The sequence below is a fragment of the Phodopus roborovskii genome, unplaced genomic scaffold (genome assembly GCF_943737965.1).
Source record: "Phodopus roborovskii unplaced genomic scaffold, PHOROB, whole genome shotgun sequence".
NCBI lineage: Eukaryota > Metazoa > Chordata > Mammalia > Rodentia > Cricetidae > Phodopus > Phodopus roborovskii.
In genome coordinates, this window is record NW_026125391.1 from 25,791,058 (window position 1) to 25,815,701 (window position 24,644).

Here is a 24,644-nt window from a genome sequence, read left to right on the forward strand (position 1 = left end):
AAGAGATGGAAATATACACCTTTATCAGGCTAACTCAGACCTTTTATCCTCTCACTGAGATCTGTATTAAAAAGAAGATCAGCTGTGAGTCCAGTGCAAACTAACACCTGCAAAAGTCAGGGAGTGAACTGTGATAATAGGGCAGGGAAACTCAAGAGCCTTTCCAGGCTGTGAGGATGTGAGCATGCTCTCTTTGAAAAACACTGACTAATGTTCTAATGAATTTACAGCCTTTGCAATGTTTGCCTAGTTTCTAAATCTCTTGAGATATTTTGCCTTTTAATAATAGGATTCAGCATCAATACATTGGCAAAGAGTTGATTGCTGTGCTTTGACATTAGAATAGCAGGGACGATATTTTCAAAAGAGAAAAAAAAATTATTTGTAATAAGCTATGCAAAGTTATAGATGTTGATTATACAGAACAAACAAGACAAGCAAAAACCATCCCCTTCTAAAGCTTACACTTAGAAAGTATAAAGAGCACAACATCGCACAAACTCTGATAAGTAGTTAGGACAGGGAAGAAGTGGCCACCTATCCTCCTTGCTGAAAATTAATGAATTACCAATTCTGGGGCTTCATAGTGCTATTGAGTACATTAAGCTCATATTGATTACTAAATCATTAAATGCTTACTTGCTAACTATTTTGTGTTTTATTCTAATTTATTCGAATTGTTCTTCAACTTTATGTTGGCTAAAAAAGTCATGCCATCTTGGATTATTTACAATTAGCCATCACTCCAGGCCCCAAGTACATACTAAATAACTACACCTACTTATTTTCATTCAAAATACAAAATAGTCTTCACTAAGTCAGAGAAGAGACATGGTCCTTTAGGAAGAGGCAATTGCACAGACTATGAGGACAGCAATTTTTCATCCGTTATTGTCCCAAAGTGGGACAGTCTTGGGGTATCGTTATCAAATGCCTTGCATTCATGATAATACTTCAAATCTGTAAGATTAAATTCTTTAGTGCTTTTGATTAATCATCAACTCCTATAGTTTCAATTTTAATGGATAAGTTGTTCAATAATTTCAATAAGTTTTACTGAGGAAAAGATTGATACTAACATTAGTATGACTAACCAAGTAACTGCAGTATTTTTAGCTCCAAATGATATAGCATAAACCTATTACCTAAATTTGCCTATGAAGACAATTTGAATATAATCTTTATTACAGGTACATTTAGCTCTTAAATAACTCCTGACATTTTGTAGGAATCTTCTGAAAGATCTTTCTGGATGCCATACATGAGCCAAACATATCTTATGCTATATTTTGACAAAACAGTTATGAGATAATGAAATTGATCTCAGACATGATTTTCAGAGATTCTATAGTTTCATGGTACATAATGATACTCTCAGTGATTCAAACACATGTAAAACATACACACACACACACACACACAAAGAAATTTACATGAGTGACTATATAGCCTCTGATCATCTGATCTTCAGAATAATTTTGTGAAGTAGATAAGTAAGTTAGATATATCATTTTATAAACCGATAAAAGCTGAAATAAAATGTGTAACATGACTAACAACAGCTCATTTTCATACACTCAGGTATTTGATTTGCAAATTCCATTATGTGGATTGCACACATCATATAAATGGGGTATAATGTTTTATTTATGCAATTACGTTTCCATAGGCTCTAAAAGTTATAATTACTTTTATAATTTGTATTCTTTCATTTTTCTTTTGATATTTACGTTTTCTTATATTTGAGAATTTCACAGGGCATTATGTTTACGTGATTTCTGCCACATATTCTTTTCTCTCTCCTCCTCCTCCAGTGTTCTCCTCTCAAATTCATGACCTCCTTTTCTTTATTCATTATTGTTACAGGTACACACACACACACACACACACACACACACACACACAAACACACACAAACACACACCAGCATGCCAAGTCCATTTAGTGCTGTTCATCTGTTTGTATTTAGGGCTGATCACTTGGCATTAGGTAACCTGCCAGGGGACTCGTCCCTGAAGATCACTGATTCTTCCTTTCTTAGCAACCATTAATTACTTATAGTTCCTCACCTAGGCCAGATTTCCTCCATCCATCTTGGCCTAATGTATTGTTATCTTTCAAGTCTAACTTAGATGACCATATTGTTGAATTTTCTTGGCTGCTTCTTCCCTTTTATCCTACAAAACATTACCTAATAGAAATCTTGGTTCTCTGACTTTTACAATATTTTTACCCCCTCTTTTGTGATGTTCCATGAGCAGAAGGTGTAGGAATTGTGTTTCAGATATATCAACTGGGAATGGGCATCCCAGGAATCATGACTAAAAAAGTCATGGGGAAATAGCTTTTATCATTACCTTAAAATATATGTACATTATGCATATGTAAATGTATATGTGTGTATATGTGTACATGTACAAGCAACTTAAGTGAAGTTATAGTAGTTGGGGTGACAACAATCCACTCAAGAACTACATATGTCTACCAAAAACCCCAATTCCAGGTAAGGTAAATCTCCCTCCTTTCTAGTTGTTGGTCAGTGGAGTACAAGTCACTGCCAAAACAATAAACATAGCTTATTGTTGTTGCTCTTGGTTGCCTCCCACATCTTGGAGACCCTTTTGCTGAAGATGCCACATACTTTAGACATAGGGCTTGGGGACACTGTGATACTAACTTGAAAGCCTCATCCATTAGGACTAGCTCCTACAGGACCTAAAGGTGCTGTACAAGCTGCCAAGTGGGAAAGACAATCAAGCATCCTAGGCATGTGTCAAGATTAAAAACCACAATGAGAAGCACAGCAACTACATACCATGGTCCCATGGAGGCATTTATATCTTGGTCCTAACCATCTAATTGGAGCTGTGGCCCACTCAAGATGAGGGAAATTATGCTTAGTACTATAAACCCAGCCAGTTACCTGTGGCCGGTTAGGTAATAGACCCCAAAGGAGAACCTTCTTCTGCCATGTTCCTAAACAGTGTAATTCTCAACTGCATTCTAAAAACCTATCCTTATATAAACATATACAAGTGTAGCCCTCACTACTCACCAAAGAAACTACTCCCCCCCCCCAATGGGCTGAGACCTTCACAGAAATTCACAACTGATCAAAATGTAGAAAACAACTTATGACAGCGATTTTGAACATTTAACAGTCTAATTTCATCTCAATTATATTCCCATTTTCTTATCTGATTAAATGTCCTGTTCTCTTTCTAGTCTTGCATTAAAATGAAAAGGTTACTGAAGACTTCATGAAAGTAAAGAATTGCATGCCCTTCTTAAGGCCCTGGGGGCATATTTTAAATGAGAACAGTGACACTGAGTTCACATGTTATAGGTCAATGAGCTCCAAGATCAACAAGTAATTCAGATTTATATCAACGTGGCTTGCTACTATTGTAGCTACAGGCATCTGAAGTTGTTTCGGTCTAATAGTATTTCAGACAAAGAAAATTTTAATTTGTAAATACAGTAGAAATGTAATTGAATTAGAATCAAAAGACCCAAGTTTTGATCATTGTTTATCTTATTACCAATCATAATTTTTATTCTCTCTGGGTCTTAGTTTCCCTATTCATTAAATGTAATTATTTATTTATTATATATTTATGTATTATATAATATATACATATTATATATAACACTTTCTGTACCATTAGGAGTGGGTAAAATGCTATAAACTGTAGAGCAATAGATAAAGAAACCATGGCACTCATATCAGGGAATTGACACAACATAAATGAAAGAATGTCATTGTTATATAGTAAGACTCTTGCCTGGCAATTGTTTTTCTTGTTTGTTTTCTTATTTTTAATTTTTGCCCATTTTTCAGTTCAGTATCACGTGTCTTACATCTTGCCCAATTATAATGCTTTATGAAAAGTAAATTTTAGCAAGATTTAATTAAATAATTCTTCTGGTTACCACTTGATGTTCAAATGGTATAAATGTTTACATCTTGTGAAATAAATAGTGAAATAAATAGTCATAGACTTGAAACAAGACTTACAAATATAGGCTAGCTGATGTGGTAGGACACTAGACTGTAAATCTGCTCAAATACATCTTATGGAAATTTCAATTTTTGCAATTCTTTAGAAAGTAAAATATGTATGTTGTCAAGAACAGAGAGTTATCTCACACCTCAGAATCATCTGATTAAAGTAATTCAATAATTAAAGACATTGGATGAAATTCTAAATAGAATTTGGAGGGAGTGGAGTAGGATAAAGTGGTTTTAGGAAGATTATTAATATCTTAATGCCCAAACAAGCTAAATAGTACCTCATCACTTTTATGTTTATAAATATAATCATTATAATATTTTATTTAAAGTTTATATTCTACTTTTAAATAGTAAAGCATTATGAGAAGATTTTTTTTAGGAATTTAGGGTAATATTTGAAATCAAAAAAATATATTCTATTATAGTTTTTCTATACAATGATAATATCAACACAATAAAACAATTGGTGCAATAAACAAATATGTCTTATGGCAAAAAAAAAAAAAAAAAATTCCCTTCTTGAGAATCAAATCTCTTTTCACAGCACTGCAAAATGGTAGCCCATAAATGTACTGAGTCAAATAATTCATAACCTCTTCCTCCTTAATTAATAATCCACTTTAAATTCAAGTACAATTAAAAAAAATTAGGACAAAATAATAATTCATCATTGAGAGTCAGGAACTGTACACTATAACACTTTATTAGTTGTATACTTGCTTCTTAAAGAGCTCTTTCTAAGCAAATCAAATATAAATTTAGGTATATACTTTGCCAGGGCATTTAAAACACTGTATGTACCAAAATTTGAATTCTATATTTTTCTATAATGTTTATCCTTTCAGAATTTCATACATATTTACAATTAAATATGTTCATCTCTATCATGCATTTACCCCCCAATTACCTGGAACTCCATCAACATGTTCCCCTACTAAATTCTATTTTTAGTAATAAAATTTAGGACTTTGAAGTTGAAACTGTATGCCACTTACTTTTAAGGTATTCACAAACTCGATATAGAAAACAATCACTCCTCTAGTTGAATCTCTTTTATTATTGTGAGACCAATGAAGGGTCCCCACAAAATTTACACTCAAAATGAAAATGAGTGAAGCATACCTAAAGAAAATCCCATTGTTGCCTTTTTAATTTTTTTTTTTTAAGCCTTTTGTTTTGTGGCCATTGTGCAAGAGTCAGAGCATTCCACTGAGCTCAGAAAGCCAGAGTCTCAGAAGCAAAAAATTTGCACACTAAACACTGTGAATGTTACTGGAGTGGAAACAAGCACAGACTTAAATATAGGTGTCGCCATGTTAACAGAGCTTTAAAAGGTGGCTTCAGAGCTGGGCTCATTCCAAACTTGTACCTACTTGCCTCAAAACAAAGGATTAAACCAAGAATAATCACAAGTTCTAAATTGCATATAACACATTGTAAAACATCAATATTATTATTAGAGAGTAAATGTGTATCTCTCACAGATTCTGTTTTTTATGTGTTGTCAGCCTCTGAAAGAGATGAAAAAACAAAAAACAAAAAGAAAAACAAACAAAAAAACAAGCAAGCAAACAACAACAACAAAACAGCTTCTTGGTATATTTTGAAGTGTCAAAAGCCATCACCTTGCCATGTTCCTGACCGCCTTGACGTAACATTAATGAGGATTAACATGGTAATGATAAAGAGATCAGAAACATCATTATAAAAACAGACCTGGCACCTACAAGCCTCCTAATACTTAAGTCATATGTTCTTTCAATCTATGAGAACTACAATGCATGCATTTGACATAATCCAATTTTACAATATTAAAAATAACTGAAACATTAATGAGCAACAGACTTAATCTCGATTACATCTTAAACACATCTCTTGGATATTGCATTCTGTGCACATACGGAATCAAGTGGGGATATTAAGTATATGGACCATTATTACTGATATGCTTTGCCCATGCACTCCTTTGAGAAGCCAGGGAACTGGAAAACAAAAACTAGAAAAATCGCAGGACCTTTATTATCTGACTGGATCTGTAATTATTCCCTTTAAAATTCTTTATCTAAGCATGCAATTATTCAAAACATGTTCTATAAATAGGGGTTCAACTCTCGATGTGTATCATTTTCAGGAAGACCTGATAAGATAGAATGAACTAATTAAAAAGAGAACCCTAAGACTGGCCCCGGGTGGTGACAAATACATTCTGAGTTCATGCAATGTGTCTGTCGTGAGAATGCTTGTTCAAAGGTAAATCAGTAGTCTGGAAGACACAAACAGTAAATCTTGTACCATTGCTTTAACTATGAGATTGCATATACACTTTAACAACCTTTTGTGTTCCATTTTTCATTCTAATTTATAATTACTAAAAATAAACTAGGGAAAGTGCTTCCATTCACTCAGCCTTTTGTTTAGATAGCATTTATCAATGCCTCTTTGGATTATGTTCAAGGGCACAACGTTAGTAATAAAAAACATGTTGTGCCCAACTATAGTTTTTACTATTCCTAGTAGCCATCTTGGCTTATTTTTGCCTGTTTTACCAATTACTCACCTGTTTGTGGTAAAGGTGCCTCTGAACTGCCAAGGTAAAAGTCAATGCTCTCTCTTTTAAGTTATTATTCTAAATTTCAAGGTTATATAATACCATTTTCGAGTCATATAAATGTATTTGTTTAGAAGTCTGTATCTATGTCTCTTCAGGTATTTTGGACCATGAGAGGTAATACTTATGATAATAATAATAATATTCTTCACACTTGAGAAACCTTAGAAAAGATTCATAAGCTGGGTAGATATGTATTTCTGCAATCCTAGCACTAGGAAGGTAGAGAATTATGAGTCTGAAGCTAGCCTGAGCTACAGGAAATGCTGTGTCAGAGTGGGGTGGGGAGGCAGCAGAGGGAGAGAAGGGGGAAGAGGAGGAGGGAGCTGTCTTCAGTGAGTACTCACAGTCAGATGACTTCAATCATCCTTCAGACAAGACCTACCTGTTCCTGGCATCTCTCACCCCTGACAAATGATTGTCTGAATGTTACATTTGAAAGTTTACTATGTGTTCCTGAAAGTTTAGTTTCTCTCTCTCCTTTAACAGCCTCAACCTCTGCACTAAACTGCATATTCAGTGACAATTACATAGCCTCCCCAACACCATGTTTTTCCAGAGAAAGCCATTTGGTCTTTCTGGAGTCCAAGACAGATCATAAACTTCCAGTGAGGTCAAAGCTGATAATGATTTTTTGTCTGCTGATTTCCTGAAGAGTATAGGCTTGTCATCAGTTTGTATGGAAAGACTAAAACACCAGGGACCTTCCAAGCCAGTCTCCTTTCCCATTGTTGAAACCAGAGTTTGAAGGCCTTGCCTCATACCTAGCAAGTTTATTTGTTCTTGTTTAAGTTTCTCTAGACTTATATTGTACATGTGTAAAATTAAATATGCCCAACTTATAAAATAGCATTAAAGAAAAAAGCATATGAATAGTCTTTGTATTTGATTTTTCTTTACTGAAAATAAATTTACATTTGAGTTCCCCTGCAGGGTTCCAAACACACATAACACCAGTGGCTAGAGGTTTGCTTCTCTGCATGAATGGGTATTACACTTAAAAGATAAGATTGAATTTTAAGGATAGGTGGCCTGCTTTGACTATATTGAAATGTCTTAGATCTCTCTTTTCATCAGGATTCACACATATAAATAACTACATCTCACTTGGTAGCATATAAGATAGCCCTGAAGCTCATAACATGATGTTATTTTGTAACTAAACTGGTCTATATGTATTCATACCAATATCTATATTTCAAATAATATTGAAATTGCAACCTCTATTTGCAGCATATGGAGGGAGAATAATATTCCAATTAATACATGAGTTTCCTTTAGGGTTGAAAAATGGCTCTTAGAAAGCCAGAGATTCTGATGATATTATCAAAAATTACTTGCCATCAAGGTTTCTGAATGAAGGAGACCCAGAAGGGCATGTTTACTCAAAACTAATTTAAACAATAAAATCATGTGTAAAACTATGATTGTTGTTGTATAGCTTTCCTAAGTATAAAATGGCAAACAACCTGACACCAAGAATTTATTTAACTCTCATGCCAATACCTTTTTATGTTGATATTCCTGCTTTTCTTTCTAACTGACCAGAAAACAGGTGCTAAAGTGAACACTTGTGAATGAATCTTTTCTCCCAGGCAGGATTAGGGTAAATTATAGGTTGTATTAATAGAAAGTTATCGTGATCAGCTCCCTAGGTGTGTGCTAGTGATTTGTAATCACCAAGAGGTTTGGAAGTGGGGAAATACTTTGTCTTCCTGTCTCTTAATTGTACAAACCAAGAAGGTTTCAGGCTTTTATTTGGTGCATATTCTTGAGAAACTAACAGATTGCATCTATTCATCTTTTTGCCAAGAAAAGACTAACACTATAAAATGCTTAAACAAATCCTGGTAGAATTATTCAAATCCTATGAAAGAAAATGGCCAGAATCAAGCAGAACCCATCAAACCGGAATGTCTTCCCCACATGAAGATAATTGCACTAGAAGATTCCATGAGATTTGAGATGAGCCTTTTCAAATTCTAGATTCCAGGCTGGCGTAATTCCCTCACCACACAAAGCAGACTAGAAATCCTTTAAGTTCAGAGGAATGTATCCAATTTCTACAATTTTATAATTTTCAATGCATCTGTACAGGATCTTTGCTAAAAACCTATTTAAGATAGCATGTTGTCAGGCTATTTTACACATACCTGTTCTACATATTTTTGTGACACTCAAAATATATTTGCAAGACAGCTATCTTATTTTAGTTTTAAAACATATATCAGAGGTGTTTTTTTTTTTCTTCCCAGACATAAGCAATTTAAGGGTTGGAAAAATAGCTTGTGGAAAGCTCTAAAGAATTGATCTTTTGGGAGCAATTCTTGCAATACTAAACACCCTCAGCCTCCCTTGGGTTCCAGGGCTGACAAGTTGCTGGTTAAGCAAGCCAACTAGAAGATATGTACACAAAGCTTCACAATTAATCAGCCTGCTTACCACAAAGATGGCTTCTGAAGAGGGCCTGACAGAATCTCTTATTATTCTTTTGTTATCATGTGTCCACCTTCAGAACATCTCTGAAGGTAGCATTCTACCCAGTTCTATTTGACAGCTGTGTAGTTTTGAGTGTGTGTGTGTGTTTGTGTGTTTCATGTTTTACCCAGTCTTACTCAGTTATTTCACTTTAGAATCCCATGGGGTTTGCATCCTGAAGCCAAACAACCTGTTGGAAATAAACAGCAGAGAACAGAGTCCCTTTTATCTGCTTGCTGCCTAACAAATTCAAATACACAGATCTGGGATTATTAGAAAAGGTTTGGAGATAAAGAAATAAAATAAAAACTGACTTGTCAAATGGGACTCCCTGCTGCTCAGTACCATGTGTTGCCATAGAAAACTACATCTGTTATGCTATTAAATTTGTTAGTGACAATGATACATGAGACAGCAACAGCACTTCAAAATTCTCAGCACCCATACCAAGTCTACAGTGTACATCTCAAATTACACAGAACATCTACCTTTATACTTACACATTTTAACTTTTGCATTGCACTCCTGAGACCCAGGACTATCATGCCTTGAAGATAATGTTTAAAGTGAGAGAAAACTGCAGTTTTAATTATGCTTCATGTGTTTAAATTTTATTCATGAATTACAAAATAAACAATTAGAAGCTAATCAAAATACTCTAAGGTTCAGAGGCGATTCTTACTCAGGTGTAATTAATCTTGTAATAGGACAAAGGAAACTGAAGAACTCACAAAACATGGTACATCTTTTTAAGTCTGTCTTACTTACTCCCAATACAATAAAAGAGATTATCAATCACTAAATACATGATTGATGCCCTGTATGTAATCTACCCTCTGAAATCAAGAGCTTTGTTGTTTAAGTAGGTCAATAAGATGTGGGCATCGTGTTTTCTAGATACTTCCCAGTACAGGACCTCTGTTGTTCTGTCCTTTATATTATTAACCACAATAATGCTGACAATATTGGTTCATTTAGAAGCTTGTCACACTCTACTGATGTTTTGCCACCTGAAGACACAATGATTGAAATATGTAGTGACTAGGGGAAAAATTAAGAATTATGGAAAGTGAAAAAGGTGAAAAACACAGAGGCATACACCAAAACAGCACTGGCTCTCACTGGGACAATAACCTCTTGTCTATCTCCTCTTTCCAGTACTGAAAAGAACCACAAGATAGATGGAATTGTTATCTAATTAATCTAAGACCATTGCTGCTCTAGGAATACTGCCAGGAAGGAGAAGTTTGTGACCATAGTTAAAAGGGTAATGGTATCATTTCCACAAGGTTGTTAAAATAGAAGCAATCTTAAATCAAAGATTCCACAAACTATCTCATTCTATGTATCTCAGTATTTAAGAAATAATGAAGCCAAATTGCATTAAAAATAAAACACAAGGGAGCTGGTTCAAGAGGTGAAGGGCCAGCTTCACAGCATGAGGATCAGATTTTGAAAAAGTAAATAATAAAAGCTGTATGTCTTCATCCCATTTGTAGGAATTTATCTATCCTAAAGAAATGTTAAATGATATTTTTAAAAATTAAAATAATTTTATATTAAAATCCTAAAATAATATCTATATATCCACCATTATAAAATGGTTAAATAAGTAATTTTGTATATAAAAACAATAGGACATTATGAGGAAAATAGATTGTGTAAACTGAAATGTAATAGTGTTTAAAGTATAGCAAAGAAAAATAATCATATTTTAGAATAGTGTAGCAAAGAAAAATAATAATATTGTAAAATAGTATGTATCAGAACTTAAAAGTTCATCTTTCTGATAAATGTTCAAATGTGTGCAGATGTAAAATTATTTGTGCATATGTGTAGAAAAGAAATGCATGCATAAAATATAGGGATAGAATTCAGACATCATAGTAAACACAGTACATTTTATGCAGCTTTTAACTTTTATTCTCATCGCTGATGTATTATCTAAATTTCCAATGAGTATTTTTATGATCTAGAAATAATATTCATTAAAATATGAGTTGTTCTGAAAAGCAAATAGAGTTTCTCATCCATAAGGCAACAAATAAAATTCAATTCTTTCTGAACAGCCTGTTGTAAAATATTATTGGCCTTACAGACCCAGATCTATGCATCACTACTCTGTTGAATCCAGTTTATGTCTAGCTAGTTTGAAAAATGCAACAACAAAAATGCCAGAAAATAAAAGGAGCCGTTAAATAATGAAAATATAGTCTATGGAAAACTAGGAAATTATGGAACCATTGATTATTTTCTTACTAAATAATAAACATCTATGTAGCAACCTCATATAACAGATACAACCCCAGCTACTTCACTCATACAACATTATTTTCAATACACACTTACAGTGTCTGAATTAGACACTAAGAAGAGGCCTAAAATGTGTCCTTTTTTATTTTATTTTATTTTTTTTCCTATCCACAGTATGAGCTATCTTTGCAATGCTTGTAGCTAGTTAAAGAGCCAATCAACCCAATTCTGAAACTCAGGTACTAGGTGTCTTACCTCACTCCATTTTTCTACTGAAATTTCAACCCCAGTTCTCTGCTGATGCCCTGTGGGATGTGGAACCCCAATGCCTGCTTCCATTGCTAATTAACAATAATGAGAAGGATAACATTTTTTCCCCTTTGAATAGCTCAGAAAACTATCCAACCAGCAGGAGCCATGACATAACATATCCCCACTCCCCTTTTTCCCTTCTCTTTTGCAAGGTTAAATCCACAATGGTTCTATCCTGCCTCCAAGTTTAAAATGATTTCTTTCAAAGGTCAAGCCTTCCAGGCATCATGTGGTGTTAGAGCCTAGCAAGAGGCTCAACACTATGACTACAGACAGAATGTTCAGAACCACATTGGTGATTTTTTTATATTCATTTTCACATAAAGCAGTATAATTTAGCCTAATATGTAGGCACCACTGGAAAATTAAGAGTTACCTGCAATTCTACTAAGTCAGTGGATTTTGCTTCCAAATAGCACCGCTGTGTCAGGGCTCTGTGCATTCCAGTGCAATTATGTTAAGAGCTGGGAATTCCCCTGTCCCTACCACAAGGAAGAAATCTCTTGACATAGCACACCAGATGACCCCATTCTCTTAACTGGTATTCAGATTATAGGAGCACTGGGGTAAAGAGGCTGAGAGAGTTTCAAGTTTTCCCTTGCACTAAAGAAAACTAAATTCCAAAGATATAGAGAATTGATTCAAATCTAGGGAATTATTTATTAGTTTGTGATATTGGTCAATGTATTTTAAAGGGCAATCACATGTCTGTAAGAATGAGACAATAATTCTTTGGTGGATTACTGACAATATTAAATGAAATATAACTTTAGCCAAATGTTTAAATTGATAAGCTCTCAGTATGTGCTAAATAATATTGCTTAGTTACAATTTTTGATGGGAAAATTAATTTGGTTAAGCATGATTTCACAAGCAGATTTTAGTTTTCTTTCAATAAATGTCTTCAAGCTCTTAATGTGTGTATAAATTTTAAGCTATAATAAACAATAATCTGAGAATTAATTTTGCATTCATCATTTAATCATGTGTAGGAAGTTCAAGAAGCTAGAGGAAAAATACAGCGATAGTGGATGGTGACATATAGATAATTCCAAGCTTGAGAGCTGAAACAGAAGTGCCATGACCTCCTGATCAGCTGAGGCTACATAGTGAGACCCTGTCAAACAAGAAAGAAAAAAAAATAATAAAACAAGGATGGGATGTAGCTCAGAAGCAGAACACTTGCCTAGCATGGCTTTGATCTCCAACAGCAGGCAGGGGCACAATGCTACATGGTTAGTGACTAATTCATAACACACCTCAGCACTCAGGGCTCTGTTGGGTGTGTGTGGAGAGTCCCAGCTGAGTATCACTTGCTTGTACCATTATCCTTTGGGAGTCTACCTCATACTGTGCTCCAAAGAGAGCAGTGTTGAGTGAGACTTGTACTACAATGGAAAATTACCAGTCCGGAAATCATGGGAGATCAGCAGCCACAAAGAAGGAGCAAAGGAATACACCAATGTCTCTGTTAATTCATGGTGCCTTTCCTCCTTCGTCAGTAGCTGTATTATATACTAAGCATGATGTTACCAGATACAAGTGTATAGCTGTATATAATATATAATATATATGTTCTCACTGACATCAAATGTTCACAATTTAAGGAGTTAGAAGTGCATGTAAAAGCGCCCCTTACCAGCAGGAAGTAGTTTGGAAAGAACGACGCCCAAATTCCCAAATATTGTGTATAAATGTTTGTTTTCATTTAATTGGACTTTGTTATATAAAATTAAATTTAAATAAAAAATACTCTATATGCATAAAAAAAGATGCTATGGAAAAAAAAAAGAAGTGCATGTAAAAATAGTGCAATAAGCTATATAGAATTAAATTATATATAGGAAAAATTTAAAAATAGGGACCTCTAATAGTACCAAGAAGGATAAGGTTAGTTTTGTTATAGGGGACAAAGTAAGCTTTACTTTTTGAAAACTAATCTAAAATTGAAAAAAAAATGTCTTGGGAGGGCAGGCAGGAAAAGATGGAAGAGGAAATTTTCAAAGAAAAGAGTTGGTGAGAACAAAGACACCTTAAAGTCCAATTTTACTGTTACTAATGATACAAATATATAATTGTGTTCTCTGATTCCTTTTAAATGAGACATATCCCATACAAGTCAAAACAAATGCTACTTTAGCCAGTTGATCACAAGATGTTTGAGAAAGTGAGCCAGATAACTTTTTGTTTTTCTTTTACTTGACACAGTGCCTTGGTTGCAGAGGTCTGAAATACTCAGGAGATTCTGTGGTACTAGTGCAAAAAGTTGGAATGCTTTTGTGCGTTTCCCCATCATGGTCTTGAATCATTTGTTCATATCATCATTCTTCCCTCACTTTGAATGTATTCCAGGAGTTTGACTCGTTGATTAGTTGTGGATTCTGACCCAAGCTAGTGAGAGAGCATTGATCCGGGTCTCACAAATGGGGAATATGCATAAGACCAAACTAGAACTCTTTAGAAGACAACACATGCAACCTCTACATTACCAAGTACACATGCAGGTAAAATTGGTAGAACTAAGTTGGTAGAACTTCTAGAACCGTAAACTGCTTCCACTAATATTGGTTGGTCACTTACTATGTGGCAGGCTCAGACTGAGTTCTGTCACAAAACAGATGTTTTTACAATGCATATTATCACTCAATATCATTCTGTTCATCATGAATAAAAGTATAGAACATCAAAATGTAAAAATGCATGCTGTGCCTTGTGGTCCAGACTACAAACCCAGTCACTAAGGAGGCTAAGACAGGAAGATCCCAGGCTCAAGTCTTTTCTGGCCAACTTAGTGAGACGCAGTGGTAGGGTAAGTGTCTAGCATATGCCAGGCCCTTGGGTCAATCACCAGTATTGACAGGGGAGAAAAACAAACAAACAAACAAAGAGATTTAAACATCTTAAAGTAATTCCAAAACTTTCTTTATCTAGAATCCTTATCCAGAAATTTTTCCAAAGAAACTGTGAGGACTACAAAAAAATAAAAAATAAATAAAAAGTGTTTTGTTTGCTGATTTTTCTTTCCAGATATTATTTTGGCTTTATTTTAGAAAACAAATTACCAGGTGTCTTAGTGTATAATATTGATAAGTGGACAATTAATTTTTCCCATTAAATAAGCACTGTCAAACAATTTTCTATACAGGACCATGCCCTGCCTTGTTAGTAGGTGCATCTTTGCAGAGGAAGGACAGATTAGTAGGGGGTTTGGGCAGAATCTCAGAAAAAGTGATTATGCTGGTAGCACTATTTCATTGGTTTTCTATCATAAACCAAGACCATTCACACTGTTGAAAATGAAGAAATATTAGTCAGGTATGTGTTAACAACAAATATGGCAGCTAATTGTATGGAACATTCAAGACTCAAATGAAGCACTAGTGTCAGTGTGGAAGAAAGGGACAAGTCCATGATGAACTCCACTGCTTTGTATACTAACTTAAAAAAAAAATAAGTTGGACAGTAGTGGTACACACCTTTAATCCCAGCACTAAGGAGACAGAGGCAGGCAGATCTCTGTGAGTTCAAGGCCAGCCTGGTTTACAGGTCAAGTTCCAGGACAGCCAAGGCTACAAAAAGAAACCATCTTGAAAATAAAAATAAACAAATACATAAATAAGTAAACAAATACATTTTTAAAGATAGCTTTAAGAACAATGGTGTACTATGCAGGAGGAGAGATTATGGAAAAGGTTGTTGCAAGAGTTCAAAAGCGGCCATTAAACTAAAACAGTATATGGGACATAGAGAGCTAATAACTTCTCACCCTATTATTATCAGTCCAGTAGTCAGTAGTTGTGTGGGCATCTGAAACATAGCTAATGGGACTGAGGACCTAGCTTCAAAATGTATCTAACTTAAATTTATTTATACATAAATTTCAAATTGCAGAAAGTTATTTTTCTTGATAGGAAGAGCCCACCTTTAAGGTGTCCCATAGAAACCTGGTTGTAATATGTTCTCCTAAAGCAACAGAGCATCCCTCATCAGGATTGGACTACACTGGCAGAAATGCTGCACAGCTTCTTCAGCTGGTTTTCAGGAGGGCAAAATACTCCTTGGTGTTTTTGACAAAGGATCCTCAGTTCTGATAGATTTCCTCTCACAGAAAGTTTTCTAAGACGTCACAAGTGACATATCATGATCCTATCATGTATGTTTCCAACTAAATAATTTTCTCAGGCTCTTGAAAATTAAATCTATTCCCCTATTGCCAACTTACATCCTGAATTATCAGTGCCTGCTGTTAACAGAATTACTCCCTAGTATATATTCACCACAGTTTACTTCCTTTGTTAAAATAAACCATTCGGGTCAGGTGGTGGTGGTGGTACACACCTTTAATTCCAGCACTCTGGAGGCAGAGACAGGTGGATCACTATGAGTTTTAGGCAAGCTTGGTCTACAAGGCGAAATAAACAGTTCACATTTGGCATGATCCAGTTTCAACATCTAGAAGATTCTAAAGCATATCATTGCCATCCCCTTGTTCTCTAGTCTTTGGCAGACCTGCTTGTATTTTTAAAAAGTGTGACTACTATGCATTTCACTTATGATTTTTCATATGTGTTTTGTGCAACAAAAGGCATTTTCCTATCAGTGTGCAAATGACCTCTTATTCACTATGCATTCCTCAAAATAGTTATTAAACCCCAAGAAGTGATTTAATTTCTTTTTCTTCAATCTATATTGAATTTACACCTTTGCAAAGCTTGAATCCTTAATAACTATTTGCATATATTTTAACAGTGGCTCATCTTTGCTTTCTGGAAAACACAGACACATTATTGCAATAATGAACTTACCAATACCTCCATAGCACACACATTCTTAACTACATTTCATGGAAGCAGCATAGTAACCAAACTGTTTTAAGTTTTTAAACGGAGGAAACCATTACACAAAGTAACCAATCAATCACAGAATAAATTCCATCTTAGGTGGCCCATTATGCTTTCTTCAATTAGCCTAAAGATATGTTTCTTGGGGGTAAAATTCTGAAAATGATTTAATTACAGAGGAAAGGGATGGATTTTTAGAAGCTAAAGACAATCTAACAAGGTAGTCTTATTGTGTTGGAAGCTTGGCACAAGAAAAGAGTTAAGTCATTTACACTGCCTAATCACAGGGCGTTTGAAGGCATCCTGTGCAGCAGCTTGAAACTTCCTACAAAGCAATGGATCATGAAGAGAAGCTGTCACAGAAAAGGACAGTCTGTAGACAAAATTCTCCCAAATAAGTATATATTGGGCATCTTATTCCACTTTTCCAGCCACATTCATAACGTTTTTCCTACAAGGCAAGGAAGAGAGAATGTTGCATGGGCAACTGTAGAAACCCTGAGCACAGGGTTAGATGCCTTGGTGACTGAGAGTCAGCTCTTAAGCCCTAATAGGAAGAAATAATTTGGAGAATATTAGAAGCAGAGTACAGGAAAAACATTCTTTTGAAGTGGGTTAGTACATTTCATTAGACTGGAGAAATGAGGAGTAAGATGTGGAAGGCAGACACAAAGTGGGAAACTCTGATCAGCAAGCCCAGTGAGTTTCAGTTTTAGGAGAGAACTTGCCTCCCCTCCAAATAGGTAGGAGTCATCAGTGTGTTGATGAGTCTTTCTTTTTAATAGATGACTAACATGATCAATGAGGAAATTTTAGAAATTAATGATAGCAAAGAATTAATTTAGCCAACTAACCAATGTAAGCAGACCAATGAATATTCAGAAAAGGAGATAGGACAACAACTGAGGAGCAGAGGCAGAGGGTGAACACCTAAGTGATAAGCAATCTTAGAGGCTAATTTCAAAGGACTACACAAGAAAGGTAACTACTAGTTGCCCAGAAAAACAAGAAACTGCATTCATTTCTGTAAAAGAAACATGCAAGTTGTGAGAATCAGAAGGGTACAAACTTCTGTCAACTCCTAACCTCAAAAGGAAAGGGGGCAAAGAAAATCAACTAAGCAAGGAAGTTAGAATAAAGGGGGTTATAGGTGTGTGAGACAGCCCAGGGGGTGAGGTGGTTTGAATAAGAGTGACCCCCATAGGCTTCTGTATATTTGATGCTTGATGAAACTATTTGGGAAGGACTGGGAGGTTTGGCCTTGATACATAATTTGTGTTCTTAGGAGTGGGCATTGAGGTTTCAAAAGCCCATACCACTTCCAGTATGATGGTCATGGACCCACACTCTGAAATAGGAGGCAAGCTCCCAATAAACTAGTAAAGTCCATGCTGTCTTCAAAGCAATAGAAAAGCAACTAAAACTTTAGTGCCAAGCCCAATGATCCGATTTCCATCTCCTAGATCCAAAGAATGAAAGGCAAAAACCAACAACTGAGGTGTAAGTTGCTCTGTGATCTCCACATGTTTGCTACACACACACACACACACACACACACACACACACACACACACACACACACACCACACACTCACATCAAGCAATAAAAACAAACCCCAAACACAGAAACAGCAAGCCAAAAACAAATAATAAAACGGAGGAATCAAAATGGTTCCCTTTTCCCTAACATTTGTCAGTGTGCTCACATTTGACAGGGACTTGTGTGATTGTGCTTATAATGGTAAGACTGGAACATTAACCAACAAACAAATAAAAGTCTTTAGAGAGGTTTTCCATGGTTATTTTTTTTTTTTTTTAATGTACGTTGATACTCCCAAGGAGAAAAGAAAAGAGAGGGTTTTACATCCATTAACTTGGCTCTTCCCCAAAACAGCCTGGCACTAGCTACCCTCATAGCCAACAGAAATGTGAGAATCACATTTCTTCCCCGGAGATAATTGTGTCCTTCATACCTCAGCAGCTTGGATGGCAAGACATTTTCAACACATGGTGAAAAGCCATTATTCGACTCTTTTTAAAATTCTAGTCAAATTGGCTACATGTGTTCTAATTAATTCCTACAAGAACCAGGAAAACAAAACCCATGTGAAATATCTCCTGGTTTTGACTTAAAGGGTTGAATTTCAATATTATGTGGCAACATGAAACTCTTATAAATAAGTTCATCTGTTGGTTAAAAAGAACATTTCATATAGAACACAATTTCAATTCAAGAAGAGCTTGTGAGGTAATAATTATGTTTTGTTTATATTAGTATTCACCTATATATAATTATTGACTTTAAAAAATGTTTTTGGATTGAATGGTAGAACAGTAAGGTCTTCTAGTCGTGTAACATGGATACAGACAGAGAAAGACGGAAAAGGCCAGGAATGAATCAATATTGACAAGTTATTTTGAGACATTTAACATTTACTATAAATAAAATGTTTTGAGTGCATTCTGAAAATGCTAATCAAAGGTATACTTGTAAATCAAAATCCATTAAAAGCTTGGCTTCCAAAGGCAGCTTCCACCCAAGCAAAGTACAAAGAAGAAATACTTAAGGCAAAAGTGTACAACAATTCACCAACCAAATTTGTGATGCTCTTTCATGCTCCCAAGATGAAAGTATTTCAAAGATCACTGCTCATTCCTGCTCTCCTCTACCTTCCCCAGTCAGAATAAGGCATTTTAATACCCACAGGAGGGATGAGCCCACTTTTACACTGGCTTTCTTCAATAAACAAGGAGGTGTTAAAAGTGATCTACAATTAAGACCTGCAAAGTGATACCTACAGAAGAATTTTCTGAATGTGGCAATATTGCCAACATTAGATGGTACATCTGATAAAAATTACATGTTAACACTGACAAAATCAGTCTTAGCTCAGTGGTTTTGCTCATTGCCCCTAAGAAAATATTTTTAATGGACTAAAGCCTTCAACATCACTAATTTGAATGTTTATGGTGAAATACTTTGTAAGTCACTTTATATTTTTTGTCTTTAAAAAAAAACCTATGATTTGTGCTTATATATGTAAAATCTAAGTAATGTCAACTTATTCATACCTACAAAGCCTAATGTAGACCTGGGACATATTAGATATTCAATAAATACAATGTGATGGGCTTCAAAATGATAACAAGCCATGTTTCTGTAAGTTATTTTTTATTAATCATTATCATTATTACAAATCACATTCCATGACATCATAAAGTTTATGGGAAGATCAGAAAAATATGGAATACTAGAGTACCATTATATAATAAATGGGGTAAATTTGATGGAAAGATAAGCAATTTATGCAACAAAAATTTTCAACACATATATTCTTAAAACAACCACAGATTTTATATCAAAATTTATAAATTAGCATCAATTAAAATACAGCCTACTATAAATTATTGTAAGTTATTATACTTTTTCTGTATTGTCAATAGAAAGCTAGAAGGCATACTCCAAGCTATGTGGAAACTAAATTGCATCTACAAAGCACTTGTTGACTACTGACTTAGTATTTTCAATGTTTAATTAAATTATTTATTCCTTCAGAAAACTTAACGGTCCTTCACTCCAAATCTTCACAATTCCCCATCTCCTCATAAACTCTTAAAATCAATAATCCACCCATCTTTGAGCTCTACACTGATGGCATTTATATTAAGGTAACAAAATCAATCTGTCAAAATTAGGACACCTGATTCAAAGTGAACTTTTCCCAAGTTGTTGTATTTTTTTAAGTTCACAGTTAATCAAAATTCAAATGTGATTACATTTTCCAATGAAATCAAACTTGATCACTCTGAAAAATGGGAAGATAAGCCACACCAAATATTCAAATTTTCATTGAAATTATATGCCAATCAGGCTTTTATAGCTAGCTAATTGAAACAGCATTCTACATTTTTAGCAAGAATGGAGCATCTTTTAATGTTGCAATCAACCTTCCTGTTTATTGCCTCTCTCTATCAATTAAAGTCAGAACATGATTTTTAGATGATATCTATACATACTTTATATGCTGCTGACTTGGGAAGCTCACACAAAACTTCCTGGCAGTATAATGAGTAACTAAGCTTTCTAACTTCTATGGAGATAAGATATATCACATGTAATACATCTCCACTGAAACTTGTTGGTTTCATAAACAAAACCAAACCTTGCTTTAGTTTTAACTTTCTGATGCCTCACTCAAAAAAAAAAAAAATATTTTTGGAAATCCAGAATGACAACATGACAATTGTACTAACAATCAGATAAAAGAGCTCTTGAATAATTAATATTAAGCATAGTTGCCAAGCATGCTGGCTTTAATCCCAGTTATCAGGAGGCAGAGGTAGGAGGATCAATTGAAGGACAATCTGTCTCAAAATCTCCAGTGCCCATTCTTTACATACCAAGAGAAAAGTGAAGTCTCTTTCAAATGTCTCATCTCAAGTTGAATTTATTCTCCCCCTTTGCTTGCTTTTCTACTTTCCTGATTTCCATTTTCTTCCTACATTTTCTTTTTTTATTCTTTAGTGAATCCAGTTACGAAAAGGACTTAGCGGTATTGAAGCCAGCAAAGCTAGTACACCAAACTAAAGGCAAACTCTGAGATAATTTTAACTCCATTAGACTAATGTCCAAATAAATAGCTTTTGAGTTCTAATGGCTGGGCATGATGTGCAGACAATGAACTAAAGGGAGGGAGAGGGGTTTCTCTTTGTTGGGTTGAACTAAAGCTTAGATCTGGCTTTAGATAGTAGGGGGCAGGACTGATTCAACAACTTCCCAAACTTCCCAAAGACCAGGTAGTTTCCTAGAATTCTGGGAGTTGTATTTCTTGAAAAATAACACCAGGCCAAACACCAGTTAACTTCCTGGGATTCTGAGAGTTGTAGTTCTTGGAAAATAACAAAGCCTTATGGAAAAGCAGGGTGGCCTATGAGTTTTGTTCACAGAAGACAGGCCAGCCTGCCAACCCATGTCTCAAGGCCCCTCATATGAAAAGTTCCATGTTGTGATCCTGACTAAATTCCATCTTGGTCAGTATTTAATGTTTTAACAAAAGCTTGCTTTAATTTGGCCAAAATGGTGGAACTAGTTTTTCGCCAGTGAATTTCAGGATTAACAGTAAGATTCTGAAGACACTAATATCTGTTCTCCAATTAATGACAAGCTCTGGGGGCAAGGAAAATATGAAGATTTCTAATCCAAGAAAAATATTAGATAGAGATAAGCATTGACTCTAAAATGAATGGCTAGGCAAGGGCTAAAGGGGAGAGCTAGGGGGGAAGGGAAGCAAAGGAACCCATGGCCAGGAGGACACATGCTGGGGCAGACATGCAAAATATCAACAATTTACTTTCAAAGGAGCTTAAGTTGGTCAGAATTGGAAAGAAATAGTGAACACTGTAGACCAATTGCTTAGTCCGTGAAACAAACAACAGTAGTTTGAGTAATTCAATAACTACCTCTTACCACTTCAGGGCAATCATTGCAGAACCTTTCTCAGGCTAAAAGTGTAATTGGCTACAAATCAATAAGTAATTTCTCTTAGAAGGACAAAGGTCTTGTTTTCTTTCTTTTTAATATATATATATATATATATATATATATGTATATATATATATATATATCTTTCTGAAATAGCAAAGTTCTTAAATCAGAGCTGAGAAAATATACTTTGAAAGTTGAGATTACCTTAAACAGCAAGATTCCTTACTGCCCCTCGAAGTTTATCTCAACTGATCATTTATTCATGATGCTATAAAAACCCAAATGCTTTCAATTTTGATTGTTAGGTATTTGCTGTAAGGCAGCTGAAATTGCTTTCCAGAGGGTTGCCATTTTATGACAAGTGCATTTCGAATGGAAACTTATAATGGTTCAATAATGGTTATCCCAAGGTGTTATTTTCTGTTTATTCCCCCCACCCCTAAGACTGACAAGGAATTCAGCTCTTGTGGAAAATGGAAAATTTTAGCTGGTTTACTGGAAATCTAATATACAAATAAGATTAAGAAAAAGTTAATAAAGTCTTTCAGAACTAAAAACTTGTTATCTGTGTAGTGTGATAATGTAGTGTGATGATTGGTAGATGCCTAGGGCATGTTGACCTGACCAAAGATACTTTGAAGACTTAGTAGAATATAAACTAGGTAAACATAAACAAAACAGATCACACTGATGGGAGATGTCATTCTGTATATGTTTTTTATACTGGTTAATGAATAAAGCACTGTTGGCCAATAGGAAAGGAAGATAGGAGGGACTAGGAGACAAGGAGGAAATAGGAGGAAGTAAGGAGAAGTGAAGATGGAGAGTCTGGAGAAAGCAGAATGCCAGCCGGTTCCCCGGTAGGAGAAGACCACGTGGAAATACTAGATTAACAGAAATGGGTTAATAATTAAGACAGCTAGCTGATAAGAAACTAGTAACGGGCCAACAGAATTATATCAAATACAGAGTCTCTGTGTGTTAATTGGGGCTGGAGCGGCGGCGGGACAAGACCAGGTGGCAGGCAGAAAAGCCATACTCCTTACATCAAACTTCCATGGTCAAGAGACTGAGGCGATCAACAATATTCAAGTATAAAATAGAGGCTGTAGAGGATGAAATGTGTCTAAAACTTCAAGAAGACAAAAAGATTATAGATAAAGGAAAAATCCCTTGGTTTTTTGTTTTCTGGTTGTTTGCAATGCTTCTGGGGATGGATCCCTAGGGCTTGCACATGTTCCACAAACCCTATACTGCTTGCTGATGTATACCGCCCTCTGCCCCCACCTAGAATTCTGAAGATGTTATATTTTCCAATGTTGAAAAATAGAAAAATACTAATATCCCTTAGCAATGAAAGCAAGTGCATTTTTCTTTTCTTCTCAAGTAATTGAGAGAACTGAGGAAATGGAGAATTACAACCATACTTGGTAACTCCTTAGCAATAGGATTGCAAAGAAGGGTCTGAACTAGAAGGTCTGTTAAGAAAACTAAAGAGAAAATGTCCCTTTCATAAGCTATTATTTACCGTGCTGGCTCACTTTGCATGTCAACTTCCTCAGAGCTCAGACAGAATAGGAATGATTCTCAGAACTTTCCGACAGCTATCGAAGCTAACACAAAATGCCCCAGAAACAATCATATTTGCCATTTCCACATCCCCAACTTAAATTTTCACATCCTTAAAGTTTCCTTCCTCATTCCTCCCACACCATGTAACTTTAGACAATTTTGACTCTGGCAAGGAAAGAGGTAAGAATACCGAATCCAGATCTTTGGATGACTTCGATACTACAACCCCCTGCTTCCAGCCAGATGGTACAGGGCTACTAAGCAATAACTTACTTTATTAACTTGGAAAATTGTCCTAGAGCAAGAAATTCACTCCCAAATGTCTTTGCAAGCACAAAATTGACATGACTTCACATTCAAAAATAAAAATAATTTCTTCCTATTGTGAAGTACGTGTTAATAATAGCACTAAAGTTTATTAGTGATATTCCACATTCAAATTTACTGTAACAATTTGGGGAAAACATAAAAATATGTGTATATATACATATATCCATACACACACACACATATATATATATATATATATATATGCATAAAGTTAATGGTGAAAAGCAAATTCTAAATCTTATTTGAGAAATACTTACTATGTGCAGTTCAAGATAGTCACCCAGGCCTGAGGAACTGTCCACTCGCACCAATACCGCTTCCTTCTGGACAGTGCTGAACCCTATGGCCAGCCTGTCTGCTCGTGTACTAGGTCGGTCATTAGGAGGCCACTTATACGTGATCTGTCCACCACCTTTGCTAAAGATATACGTTGTCCCAGCTGTAAAACAAAACATAAATCCCATTAGTACCCATGCATACATGAAATCTGTTTCCCATGTCATGTATTGATACAGCAATAAATGTTAACTTTTACACAAACTAAAGCAAAGCAAATGATAGGTTTCATTGAAACTTCCTCAGAATAGGACAGAGTTGTTTTAACAGAAACGGAGTATCCACTCAGTTTTTAATACACTCATTAAATCCACCAGCAGGTGTTCTAGAACAAATGGTAGGCTTCAGTTTTCTCCATCGAATTGGACAAGCAAGGAATGTAATGGGCTCTCATTTCTTCCTGCCAGTTTTTGA

At 35.2% G+C, this 24,644-nt stretch overlaps 1 protein-coding gene across 39 annotated transcripts in view; it reads right to left on the reverse strand.

Annotated features, from left to right (window-relative positions):
- The window catches only part of Nrxn1 (neurexin 1), a 1,037,700-nt gene that overhangs the window by 276,557 nt on the left and 736,499 nt on the right, over positions 1 to 24,644 (reverse strand). For all 39 annotated transcript variants that reach the window (XM_051175288.1, XM_051175287.1, XM_051175279.1 and 36 more), the window contains one exon: positions 24,152 to 24,333. In XM_051175288.1, coding sequence (XP_051031245.1) covers positions 24,152 to 24,333 — 182 coding nt within the window. The remainder of the gene's footprint in view (positions 1 to 24,151; positions 24,334 to 24,644) is intronic.